The following is a 14,412-nucleotide window of genomic DNA, read 5'->3' as shown; positions in this document are numbered from 1 at the left end:
TCAATTGTTTTCTTGAGCCTCTATGTATTTTACATTATTAATTACAATTTCATTTAAGCAGGTCACAAGTCTAATTTCCCTTAGCTTTCTTATCAAATTGTCACTTTTAGTAACAGTAGCTTCCTTTGCATGCAGGCAAGCACTTTGCATGAGCTGGCCCTGTTCTATTAGGAGCCCAGTTTACATCTGTTGAATGGAAAGGAACTATGGAGGCACAAAGTGGAATAAAAATACTATGTACTAGGAATGCTCCATAGATAGTAATTGACCAGAATTTCATCCTGAAAGAAGGAAATAATCAAAGCAAGGGAGTCAGGATGAGCACTTGAAATCAATTGGAGGTTGAGAGAAATATTTATCACAACATTACACATTATGGTTAAAAATCAGAAACAACCTAAGTGGCCAACAATCAGGAATTTGTTTTTATTTTTTTAAAAAAAGATTTACTTATTTTTGGTGGTTCTTTACTGGCTGGGTCTTCATTGCTTTGCTTGGATTTTTCTCTAGTTGCGGTGAGCAGGGGCTTACCCCCTAGTTGCAGTGCACGGGCTTCTCACTGTAGTGGCTTCTCTTGTGCAAAGTGTAGCCTCTAGCATGGGCTTCAGTAGTTGTGGCACACAGGCTTAGTTGCTCCATGGCATGTGGGATCCTCCTGGATCAGGGATCAAATCTGTGTCTCCTGCATTGACAGGTGGATTCTTTACCACTGAGCTGCCAGGGAAGTTTGTTTTTTAAAACATCATAATTTATACAATCGTTAAAAGTGATATTGCAGATAGGTATTTGTCACATGGAGTTTTTTTGGACATAAATTGACCATTTTTTCTCCCTCCTTGCTGCCCCATCTCCTTGCCCCTTAAGAAAGAATTGACATAGAATACCATTATCAAAACTATGTTTAATCCCTCAGTTGTGCTGGAGTGAAAAAGCTGGTTGAGACTACTGGACTGAAGATGCATATCAACTGACACAGAGAGATGTCACTGACACAGTGTTCATGCAAAGAACACATTATAATTTGCTTTATAATAACATTTAATTATAAATTATAATTTAAAGTATAAAAGTGATTTTTGTGAAACACACAAAGACTAAGAAGATATAAAAGATATTGCAATGTCTATATCCGAGTATTAGAATTACATTTACACTTTTTTCTTCTTGTTGCTTATTTTTATTCTAATTTCAGTGTACTAATACATACTTATATGCTTATCAAATTCAGTATATCAATGAACATGTAACATAATACTGTTGTAACAGGAAAACAAATTATCTTTAATTTGTTAAAATACAATAATAACACAAGTTTCTCTTTATCAAAGTGTTACACTGGTAGTGATTAGCAAAAGGAAAAAAAACATGCTAATAAACTCACTGTTGCTTTTTCTTTTTTGTTGTTGTTGCTTTTTCAAATTGGCTGGAATGCTTTATTTTTTGGTCCTGCTGAAGGGAATGCAGGATCTTAGTTTCCTGACCAGGGATCAAACCCACAGCTCCTGAAGTAGAAGCATGGAGTCTTAACCACTGGACCACCAGAGAAGTCCCTGGAATGTGTTACTCTTAAATATACTGAAAGCTGGTCTCCAATTTTAGTGACCATAAATGAACTGGAATGCAAAAGTAGGAACTCAAGAGATACCTGGAGTAACAGGAAAGTCTGGTCTTCCCTGGTGGCTCAGCTGCTAAAGAATCCATCTGCAATGTGGGAGACCTGAGTTCAATCCCTGGGTTGGGAAGATCCCCTGGAGAAGGGAACGGCTACCTACTCCAGTATTCTGGCCTGGAGAATTTCATGGACACTATAGTCCATTGGTTCACAAAAAGTCAGACATGACTGAGCAACTTTCACTTTCTTTCACTTGGCCTTGTAGTACAAAATGAAGCAGGACAAAGGCTAACAGAGTTTTGCCAAGAGAAGCCACTGGTCATAGCAAACGCTCTCTTCCAGCAAAATAAGAGATGACTCTACATATGGATATTACCAGATGGTCAATACCATAATAAAATTGATTATATTCTTTGCAGCTGAAGATGGAGAAGCTCTATACAGTCAGCAAAAATAAGACTGGGAGCTGACTGGCTCAGATCATGAACTCCTTATTGAAAAATTCAGACTTAAATTGGAGAAAGCAGGGAAAACCACTAGACCATTCAAGTATGACTGATACCAAATCCCTTACAGTGGAAGTGACAGATAGATTCAACGGATTAGATCTGATAGAGTGCCTGAAGAACTATGGACAGAGGTTTGTAACACTGTACAGGAAGCAGTGATCAAGACCATCATCAAGAAAAAGAAATGCAAAAAGGCAAAATAGTTGTCTGAAGAGACCTTAAAAATAGCTAAGAAAACAAGAGAAAGAAAGAAAGTGAAGTCGCTCAGTCGTGTCTGACTCTTTGCGACCCTGTGGACTGCAGCCTACCAGGCTCCTCAGTCCACGAAATTTTCTAGGCAAGAGTACTGAAGTGGGTTGCCATTTCCTTCTCCAGGGGATCTTCCTGACCCAGGGATTGAACCCAGTTCTCTCGCATTGCAGGCAGACGCTTTACCGTCTGAGCCACCAGGGAAGTCCAGAGAAACTAAAGGCAAAGGAGAAAATGAAAGATATACCCACCTGAATGCAGAATTCCAAAGAATAGCAAGGAGAGATGATAAAGCCTTCCTCAGTGATCAATGCAAAGAAATAGAGGAAAACAATAGAATGGGAAAGACTAGAGATCTCTTCAAGAAAATTATAAATACTGATGGAACATTTCATGCAAAGATGGCACAATAAAGGACAGAAATGGTATGGACCTAACAGAAGCAGAAGATATTAAGAAGAAGTGGCAAGATTACACAGAAGAACTATACAAAAAAGATTTGAATGACCCAGATAACCACAATGGTGTGATCACTCACCTAGAACCAGACATCCTGGAGTGCAAAGTCAAGTGGGCCTTAGGAAGCATCACTACAAACAAAACTAGTGGAGCTGATGGAATTCCAACTGAGCTATTTCAAATCCTAAAAGATGATGCTGTGAAAGTGCTGCACTCAATATGCCAGAAAATCTGGAAAACTCAGCAGTGTACGCAGGACTGGAAAAGGTCAATTTTCATCCCCATCCCAAAGAAAGGCAAAGCCAAAGAATGTTCAAATGATTGCACAATTGCACTCATTTCACATGTTAGCAAAGTAATGCTCAAAATTCTCCAAGCTAGTCTTCAATAGTATGTGAACCAAGAAATTCCAAATGTTCAAGCTGGATTTAGAAACAGCAAAGGAAACATTAAATTGTCAACATTCGTTGGATCACAGGAAAAAACAAGAGAATTCCAGAAAAACATCAATTTATTCTTCATTGACTACGCTAAAGCCTTTGACTGTGTGGATCACAACACACTGTGGAAAATTCTTAAAGAGATGGAAACACTTTACATGCCTCCTGAGAAACCTGTACGCAGGTCAAGAGGCAACAGTTAGAAAAGGACATGGAACAGACTGGTTTCAAATTGGGGAAGGAATATGTCAAGGCTGTATATTGTCACCCTGCTTATTTAACTTATATGCAGACTACATCAGTACATCATGTGAAGTGCCGGGCTGGATGAAGCAGAAGCTGGAATCAAGATTGCCAGGAGAAATATCAATAACCTCAGATATGCAGATGATACCACCCTAATGGCAGAAAGTGAAGAACTAAAGAGCCTATGGATAAAAGTGAAAGAGGAGAGTGAAAAAGCTGGCTTAAATTTCAACATTCCGAAAACTAAGACCATGGCATCTGGTCCCATCACTTCATGGCAAATAGATGGAGGAACAATGAAAACAGTGACTGACTTTATTTTCTTGGGCTCCATAATCAGTGTAGATGGTGACTACGGCCATGAAATTAAAAGACTTGATTCTTGGAAGAAAAGCTATGACAAACCTAGACAACATATTAAAAAGCAGAGACATTACTTTGCCAACAAAGGTCCGTGTAGTCAAAGCTTTGGTTTTTCCAGTAGTCATGTATGGATGTGAGAGCTGGACCATAAAGAAGGCTGAGCATTGAAGAATTGATGCTTTTGAATTGTGGTTTGGGGAAAACTCTTGAGAGTCTGTTGGACTGCAAGGAGATCAAACCAGTTAATCCTAAAGGAAATCAATCCTGAATATTCATTGGAAGGACTGATGCTGAAGCTGAAGCTCCAGTACTTTGGCCACCTGATGGCAAAGAGCTGACTTATTAGAAAAGACCCTGATGCTGGGAAAGATTGAAGGTAAGAGGAAAAGGTGGTGACAGAGGAGGAGGTGGTTGGATGACATCACCGACTCAATGGACATGAGTTTGACCAAGCTCTGGGAGATGGTGAAGGACAGGGAAGCTTGGAGTGCTGCAGTCCATGGGGTCACAACGAGTCAGACACAACTAAGTGACTGTCAACAACAACAAGAATCAACTGATAAGCTTATCTACAAGGAAGATTTATTGGCCCCATTCCCCAAGACTCCAATCCACTAGGTTTTTATGTAGCTCCAGGAACCTGCATTTAAAACAATTCTGGGGACTTCCCTGGCAGTTCAGTTGTTAAGACTCCATGCTTCCAATGCAGAGAGTGTGGGTTTGACCCCTGCTTGGGAAACTAAAGATCCCACATACCTTGTGGCCTAAAAATAAATAAATAGATGAAACACGAAAAAAAAATTTGGACACAAGTTTTGAATTGGAAAAACATCCTGTGTATAAGGGAAAATGTCAGTCCCACCCCAGAACCCAAACTTTCCTCCCCAGAGCAGAACACTGTTAATGATTTTTTTGTGTTTCCTTCCAGAAATATTCTATATATATATGAACAGACACAAGCCATGAATTACCTTTTTTGTAGTTAGCAAAAACGTAATCAGCAGTACATTAAACACATCTTGATTTTTTTCTCTTAGCAATATATCTTGAATACTGTTTTCTAATTTTACAGATGGATCTGTCTCTTTGTAATATTTGCATAAATACCATACTTTATTAAGCAGTTCCCACTGATGGACATTTAAATTATATCCAGTCTTTTATATAGCAAACAATAAATCAAACAACCCTTATTCATTTGTCTTTGTTCATGTACAAAAAACTTTAGAAACGTAGTTGCTCAGTTAAAAGGTTTTTAACCTTTTAAATTTTGGAGCTAAACTTGGCCCTTCTAACAGTTGGTGTCAGGTAATTTTCTCCAGGTGGTTTGGCGCTCAGTCACTCAGTCATGTCTGATTCTTTGCAACTCTACGTAGCCCCCACTGGGCTCCTCTGTCCATGGGATTTTTCAGGCAAGAATACTGAAGTGGGTTGCCATTTCCTACCCCAGGGGATCTTCCCTACCCAGAGATCGAAGCCACGTCTTGTGTCTCCTGCATTGGCAAGTGGATTCTTTACCACTGTGCCGCCTGGGAAGCAGGTTTGGTAATCACACCTAGGAAAAAACTCTTTTCCAGGGAAAGAACTGAACTGATAATCAGCACTTAGGCATTTTCCTCTTAAAACCAAGAAAATAAAGATTTTGTACAGAAACTCACTGACCAACTTTAAAGAGGACAAAATTTATTTAGTTATATGTAAATAAAATTATTTGAATACATGAGGGGAAACCTATAAAGCATATAACATTACAATCAACTCTTTATAATATCTTCAGAGAACTGTAAATAATATTTTAAACAGGATATATGAATGTATTTGCTGTAATTCTTTACAAGCATTCTCTTTTTTTCTGTTGGCAACATGAATATTGCAAGTAAGATTTACTCTTTGTAAAATGAGGACTTGATTTGGAAGAAATCATCACTTCCATAAATACAGTAAATCAACAAACAACTGGATGAACTGAACATGAGCAGGTCTAACTTGGATAGTTAACCACAGCTGGATCATTGGATAAAAAGTTTGTATTTGTGATGCACAACTAACAGTGCAAACATTGACACTGGCTATATAGCACCATTCCAAATATTTAACTCTGCCTGGAGAAGACTCTTGAGGGTCCCCTGGACTGCAAGGAAGATCAAACCAGTTAATCCTAAAGGAAATCAATCCTGAACATTTATTGGAAGGGCTGATGCTGAAGCTGAAGTTCTAAAATTTTGGCCACCTGATGTGAAGAGCAAATTCACTGGAAAAGATCCTGATGCTGGGAAAGACTGAGGGCAGGAGGTAGAAGGGGTGACGGAGGATGAGACGGTTGGATGGCATCATCGACACAACGGACATGAATTTGAGCACACTCAGGGAGATAGTGAAGGACAGGGAAGCCTGGCGTGCTGCAGTCCATGGGATCACAAGGAATCAGACACGACTGAGTGACTAAACAACAACTTGTTAATTTGATCGTGTCAGTAAATGAAAGTAAGGAAGCAGTGTTGTCAGTTTTAAAACCCACAACATGATTTTCAATCTAATCATCCTAATTTAATGGTAAATATATATTGAGAGAAAAAACACTGTGTCAGCATTGAAGATTACCTTTATCAAAAACAGAGAGTAGGTTCTTTTCATAGCAACCAAAGCTGTCACGATAACAAACAGGTCGTGTTGGACCAAATGGAGTATGACATGCAATTTATTATCTATCATAATTTACAGGCAATTCTCGAATCATTGGAGGTAATATTGTGTGGGTATATTAGCCATGCTTTTGTTCCTCCTTTCCATTAGCTGCCTTTTATTATTATTGTTATTTTGGTGGTCCCTTTCATTACACAACCCCTCCCACTAGACATTAGAGCAGGAAATAATGGAGATGAAACAAAAAGGAAATGTGTGCATGTAATCACTTGTTAACAGCTCTGAAGGGTTTGGTGGAGTAAAAGACTGAAACAGCTGGCTAAAATTAGGCTGGGGTAACATTCTGTGACTCCAGTTTCTAGTACCATTCCTGTCTAATCACCAAGGCTAATTGAGAATGGTCTGTACTCACTTTAGATAAACTTGACCCAAGACACTGGCAAGGATATTAAAATATTTGTGTGTGTGTGATAAGCAAATCGTGAGTGAAAATTTAAATAGTTCTAAAATAGGTGTAAACAAGTAAGGCAGCCAGAAATTTCAAAACGATTCTCAGAAGAACATTTTGCAGTCTGAAAAATGTTTGGCTTAGAAAAATAGAGATCTCCGATAAAGGAAGAGCATTACTCGATGTCATGAATCATAGTTATCTTCGGTATGAAATCAATCAAGAGAACTATTTTAAAAACTGTGCTGAGCTCAGGCGAATGAACTGATGCTGGGAAAGACTGAGGGCAGGAGGTAGAAGGGGTGACGGAGGATGAGACGGTTGGATGGCATCATCGACACAACATAGCCCAGCAAGAGGCATTGGAGAAGGGCTGCTTGTCACCACCACTCCAATGTCTGGCGCACAGACGTTTGGACCAAGGGCCTTTTGTTTATTATGCTCACAACGTGATAGTCTTATATTTGGGATTAGTAACATGCTTTACAAATGACTTAAACAACCAGCTTTACATGTCAATCAGCAATTCATTTTCCACTTTATTTACTGGGTAAGAGAAACCCAGAAAAAAATTTTTATAGGCCCCAGAGCATGCGGATAAACTAAGAGGCCAATAAAATGAATAAAAGTGCTTGAATTTTAGCCCTTGACTCAATGGTTATATGCACAAATAAGACTTTCACTAAGGAGATTATTTATATTATTTATTTATTAAGATTTGCCTCAAGATTCAGTTTATAACTAGATACTACTGCATTGGGAGTAATGGCAAATGCTATGTTTAGAGAAAGATTTAGAAATTGTATGCCCTAGCTGCAGAATTCTTTAATAAAAATATAAACTGTGTTTCTCTAATTGTACTAAATGCATTGCCTTTGAAATTAGGGTCTGCCTTTGTTTAGCACTGGTAGAGCGATAGCTCCCTGTAATAATTTCTGAAGTCTAGCATTTTCTTGTGCTTAAAATTCATTTACAGGTTTCCTCCACCGTCTGAAAGCAGAGAGCATTCTATGAAACCTTAATTGAAATGGCATAAAGCAAAGAAGCCATGACCTCCGGACACATCTTGCTAATGGATGCACAAATAAACTGAGATCAAGCACGGATGCTCATAGACACCATCCAAAGTTCTGGCGACTTGATGCTGAGATGCCTGTGTGGTTCCTGGGAGGGAGCTTGGCACCGACTCTACAAAGGTTCGCAGCAAAACAAATGCTGAACAAGGTTCCCCTTTTTTTGTAAACGCAAAAATCCTCCTCTAGTTTTTACTGTGAGCAAAAACTAATGCAGGTCTTTTGTAAAAGCAAAGTAGTGAAAAGCGCTTTCAAAAAGCAGGGGAAACCTGTAACTGTTAAGTTTTCCGGAAGCACTTAAACACCTTATTTTCACATTACAAAGAAGTAACGAGGTTGAGAAGCTATCATTCTGTTTTAAAAGCTATGTCTAAAACCCTAGTCCGAGTATGGATGATGAGATAGTTTTTAGAAGGGCATTTCTACCAGTGATTCAACAAGCTGTCTTTGCAGGACACTGTCCTCGCTAAGGTGTATGTGGTCCATAGCGCTCTCCCCACACGGAAAGGCAGCGCTGCTTTCACATGAAGCCATGGCAACGGCATTTAAAACAACAGTGTCAGTTACGGGACAACACGCTTTCCCACGATATGTCACAGGCTCCTCACAGTAACCATGTGAGGGATGCATGAGTATGACAAGGAAACCTTACATGGAACATCACAGGACACTACACATTTGCACCATCCATGTATTTTTTTCTGGATTGTTCTATAATTTGAATACACGGTTGAATGAGTAAAAAGAGGATTCCTACCATGTAGAGTAAACCGCTTATATAGAAGGAAAAGTCATATTTTTGGGTGATGTCGTAGATCCACCCTACAAAACAGAAAAGAATATATTCAGCGTAACGAAGTTGAGATAACAAAGTCAAGAACACAAAGCAAACATTTATTGCTACTATAAGTAATTTTCTAAGAATTTATTATATGTCGTTTAATGCCCCAGACATTTCATGTAGCCATTTTTAAGTCTGGTCTGTTGGAACCTGAGTTCTCCGTGCCTGGGAATGACTACATTTACCTTTAAAGCCACTGGGGTGCTTTTAAAGGCAATGACCCATAGCTGGCCATCCTATGGGAAAAATGTGGCTCATAGCCCTTGGGGGTAACATCTTTTTTTTAATTTTACTTTATAATATTGTATCGGTTTTGCCATACATCGACTTGAATCCTCCATGGGTGTACATATGTTCCCCATCTTGAACCCCCTTCCCTATCCCGTCCCTCTGGGTCATCCCAGTGCACCAGCCCTGAGCACCCTGTCTCATGCATCAAACCTGGACTGGCGATTCGTTTCACATATGATAATTTATGTTTCAATGCCATTCTCCCATATCATCCCATCCTCGCCCTCTCCCACAGAGTCCAAAAGACTGTTCAACATATCTGTGTCTCTTTTTCTGTCTCGCATACAGGGTCATCGTTACCATCTTTCTAAATTCCATATATATGCGTTAGTATACTGTATTGGTGTTTTTCTTTCTGGCTGACTTCACTCTGTATAATAGGCTCCAGTTTCATCCACCTCATTAGAACTGATTCAAATGCATTCTTTTTAATGGCTGAGTAACATTCCACTGTGTATATGAGGGTGACTTTTAAGCTGGCACAAAGCCAACAGTGAAAAGTGACTCTAACAATTTTCTTTTTACACGAATCTTTTCTAAAACCTCAAAACATTTCCGAAGAAGTTTCTAGTGTGTATCCAAAGAGGCTGAGTGGAAGATACTTGAACTTTGATTCATTCTGAAGTATATGAGGGTAAACATCTGTTCGAGAAGGAATCAGAATTTCTAGGTTTTATCTTCACATTTACAGCTATAAACCGTAATATATATTTAAACTTATGAAAGTTTAAATTGCCAAAGATACAGCCTTAAATGCTAAGTTATCAGTTCTTTTAAAAATACTTTACTCTTAACATTATAGTCTTATGGGCTTCCCTAGTGGCTCGGGGTAAAGAATACACCTGCCAATGCAGGAGACACAGGTTTGATTCCTGGGTTGGGAAGATTCACTGGAGAAGGAAATGGCAACCCACTCCAGGTTTCTTGCCTGGGAAATCCCAGGGACAGAGGAGCCTGGTGGGCTACAGTACTTGGGGTCGCAAAAAGAGTTGGACAAGACTTGGCAACTAAACAACAACAACATTAGTCTGATACTTTCATATAATGATCTTACTAGGGACTTCGTAAAACACTACCATTATTTCATGGATTCCAAGATACCATGAATTACATGATGCATCATTATCTTCAGTTCAGTTCAGTTCAGTCGCTCAGTCATGTCTGACTCTTTGTGACCCCATGAATTGCAGCACACCAGGCCTCCCTGTCCATCACCAACTCCTGGAGTTTATTCAAACTCATGTCCATCGAGTTGGTGATGCCATCCATCATTATCTTACATATCAATAAAAAAGGAATACATTGTCAATTAAAATATGACTTGATGTTTTCTTAGAACTCTGTAAAAGGCATTCTGACTTCAGAGAAGCTAAAATGTAAAAAAAAAAAAAGCTTCAGAAACTATGAAGCATGATGTTTCATTCACTTCAGTGATTAATTCTAAGGATCAGTCACATGTCATGGTCCCCGCATTGCCAGTTATGCAAGCTGAGAGGATTAAGCTAGACAAAGAATTTTATTTATGGTAAAAATGTAAACATTCACTTTTTCCCATTTCAACAAGGGTATTAATTAGCAGAGGCATAAGAAAAATATAAATGATTTAATGACCAAACATAGTATTCCATGGCCACTTTAAAAAAGTATCTAATGATACTGCAAATGAATGCATAAATGTAACTTACAACCCTCTCCCACCAACAAATAGCTACACAAAATCAACTGCTAAATGTGTAAACTAGTTCCTCTGACTTCCTGGGGGTTATTTGTATCTCTTGCTTATTGTAGCCAGCGCTTAATGTGCCTGAATGAGTCAAGGCCATCATAAAGAAAAACACCAAAAATGTACACTTTCAAAAATCCCTCAGAAGCTATGAATTCTGGATATACTTTAAAAGTAAACCAAGCTTTTGAGTCTGTTATTTGATACATAAAAGAAGAGAATATCAGAATCTTTAAACGTGGCTTAGTAAATGTTCTATCATCTTTTTTTACTCTCCAGTTTGAGACAAGAGGGACAGATAAGATTACGTATATAATCCAGAAACCGTGCTTCAGCTTCAGCACTGAATCAGAAAGTTCACTGACATATGAACAAAAACACATCCATCTTTGATCGTGCCTCCATCTGTCAGCTGTGGACCACTATGAATTATGATGAAGTGAAGAATTTACTGGCAGATAACGCTGAGTGGTATGTCTTCACAAGCAGAGTACAAGACAGCACTATCTTAAGTTATAATTTGTAAAAAATCAATACATACAAACGAGGTTCTCCTAACAGTCCACTCATTCCAGAGGAACGTTGATCTTGTCGGTTTAACAGTTCATTCCTCATTTTTCTATGATCAAATCATTGGGAGTTAGAAAGTAATGCCTCTAAACAACCAACAGCTCGAACAGGTTGGTTTCCCACCATTGCTTAACATGAACTCGGAGACAGGACAAAATCCTCATTAGAAAATTAATATGTACTTAGTTCAGACTATTTACTTACTTACTTTTTTGTTAGAAGTGGTTGAGTACAAGCTCCAGGGCTCTGTGAAAAGGCCCCTATCCACCTCTCTTGATGCCCCGAACTCAACCACAGGCACAGGCCATTCTGAATTTTTTGGAGTTTCAAGCACATTTGTCTTGGCACCCTGACTGTACGTGTACTATTACTCCTTCTGGGGGGACAGTAATAAACCCATCATCCTTAGAGAACACCCTACCATCTCCTTGCACCACTCCATCTTCCCTCTTGCCTGCAGACTATAGAAAACAGCGCTAAATACTGTTATAGCCTTACACTGAATTAGTTATATTTTAAAGTCTTTCACCTTTCCTCTTAAAGTATAAACTTCTGTAAAAGCACCTTCACATGTCCCAATCTTTAAAAGTAACTCAATTTTTCAAAAAGTGCAACCAACTTTACCAAACAATTTGACAGTGCAAATTGTTAGGAGTAGCCCTAATTTTTACATTAAATTAATTCCATAGTTTTCTCCAATCTACCTTTAGGATTTATTCTGAAATGATTCCAGATCCTGCCATCTCCGCTAGTTTGAACTCAACCCAGTCCTGAGTCGGATGCAAAGCAGGTCAGGAGACAGCACTTTTATCACGTGCTTCAGTCCAGCACATGGGGACAAAACTCTTTAGAAACGCCACGTTTCAGAGAAGACGCACACCTCATTCATCCATCACCCATCTCTCCCTATAGGTCTGATCTCAATCCCTTGGTTTGGAGCTCAGAATTCCTGGCAGTCCTGATTCAACCATCAACTGAAATCAACAGCTTCAAAGTAAAATCTGGTTCCTTATTAATTTGCATTCCTTTTTCATTTGAGTCTATCAAATGAGGAGTGATAGCTGTTTTTCTTACTTAATAAATAAGTGTTCCCAGCTCTTCATGAAAAAACATTACCAATTATTGTTAGCCTGTTACATTTTGTGTGAATACTGGAGATAATTGTGGATTCTTGGTCAGTCAAATCTGGTGGCTGAGTTTTGCTATACTTTACCCTGGAAACATCTAAAAAAGGATCTACTATTACTATGTCTTTTAAAAGAGACAAACTGAATGCCCAGAACATTATACAATGAATTACATCAAGAAGTTTGTGTTGCTAAATGACACAGTTGAAGTGACTGTTCAATATCTTTGATTGCATATTCTTCTGCTAAATGGAAATGTGTGATTATCTAACATGCTACTAAATTGTACCAGATTTTTTTTATGCCAGTAGAAACTGCTTTGAAAAATGGAAAACACATTCATTTTTAAACCCATTAAAAAAGAAAAAGCTAATGTGAACAGTAATTTTCCTTATAGCACTTCAAGCTAAGTAATAATTTCTAGCCCACCTGGAATTTCTAGCAAGAATTTAATGTGGTTATTTAGTCACTCATATTGCCAGTCACTGCTATAATGCATAAAGGCTGGCCTTGTGTCTCATTTCAATAGTGGCTCCTTGGCCTGGAAGATCAATGAATTAAACACAATGCAGTTGGCCAATCATGCTGCTCAGCATTTCTCAGCACATAGGTTCAGGGGAAGAAGAAATAAACAAAAAGAAGGAAAGGCCCCTTTAGGTTGCTGGCCTGGAGACGTGCATCAGAACATTGATTTTAGCATTTCCATGGCAGCATTTTGAGGATTCCCTCCTCGGATGGTAAAGAATCTGCCTGCAATGTGGGAGACCCAGGTTGGGAAGATCCACTAGAGAAGGGAATGGCTACCCACTCCAGCACTTTTGCCTGGAGAATCCCAAGGACAGAGGAGACTAGGGGGGCTACACCATGGCAGCATTTAACACACATCCACCATTAATACAGCAGTTTCTACCATCTGTCGTGGATCAAATTCAGCTACAGACTCCCTATCTTCTAGTTGTAATTCCTTTCCCTTCCACTCAAGAAAGTGCACTAGAATTCAAATGTGTGAAAAGGAAATGACCATAGGGATGGGATAAGAAAACCATGCTGTCAAACCTTGGTGCTTTAATTAACACTGATCATGAATTACTTATGCTGGACCTCACAGCTGCTTTGTGATACTGCTATTGCAATCTAATGAAAAAGTGAAAGTGAAGTCACTCAGTCATGTCCGACTCTTTGCAACCCCATGGCCTAGACAGTCCATGGAATTCTCCAGGCCAGAATTCCATGAAAGGAAGAATTCCATTCCAGAAAGGCCAGGTAGCCTTTCCCTTCTCCAGGGGATTTTCCCAACCCAGGGATCAAATCCATGTCTCCCCCATTGCAGGTGGATTCCTTACCAGCTGAGCTACAAGGGAAGTCCAAGAATACTTGAGCGGGTAGCCTAGCCCTTCTCTAGGGGATCTTCCTGACCCAGGAATCGAACTGGGGTCTCCTGCATTGCAGGTGGATTCTTTACCAACTGAGCTATCAGGGAAGCCCATTGCAATCTAATGGATCAGTATAAAATAATTCCAGACTGACCATTAGAAGCAGAAAGTACCCCTTGATCATGCAAAGAAACATCAATGGCAGATTCTATTTCCACACACAATATATCTGAAGGACTTCCAACAAGAGGGTGGATGAGTCACTGATAAAGTCCCCATCCCCTTAATGGATATTTAACTTCTTTGGAAGTTACCACTGGTTGATTGATCCGACCCCCATTCCAAATCTTTTCTCCTTTCCTTCCTCTAGTCCGGAGGCTAAAAAGCAAAGTTCTCCAATTTTCAGTTTCCCCTAAAGCTTAGACTCACTGTGAGACACAGTTCT

General features: G+C 39.1%; 1 protein-coding gene across 3 annotated transcripts in view; it reads right to left on the bottom strand.

Moving 5' to 3' along the window:
• Window positions 1–623: 623 nt before the first annotated feature.
• Window positions 624–14,412, bottom strand: part of SLC16A14 (solute carrier family 16 member 14) — a 37,352-nt gene continuing 23,563 nt past the window's right edge. Inside the window, exons 5-6 of one of the 3 annotated variants that reach the window (XM_043445116.1) lie at window positions 8,800–8,864; window positions 624–682 (exon numbers count right to left, since the gene is read on the bottom strand). In XM_043445116.1, coding sequence (XP_043301051.1) covers window positions 668–682; window positions 8,800–8,864 — 80 coding nt within the window. In that variant the 3' untranslated portion in view covers window positions 624–667. Of the gene's footprint in view, window positions 683–881; window positions 1,447–6,558; window positions 8,865–14,412 lie in introns of those variants that run through there. The other 2 variants (XM_043445115.1, XM_043445114.1) reach the window with 2 other exon arrangements.

The sequence above is a fragment of the Cervus canadensis genome, chromosome 24 (assembly GCF_019320065.1).
Source record: "Cervus canadensis isolate Bull #8, Minnesota chromosome 24, ASM1932006v1, whole genome shotgun sequence".
In the NCBI taxonomy this organism is placed as follows: Eukaryota; Metazoa; Chordata; class Mammalia; order Artiodactyla; family Cervidae; genus Cervus; species Cervus canadensis.
The sequence above is the reverse complement of the archived record's forward strand: the minus strand, read 5'-3'. Positions and strand labels throughout refer to the sequence as shown.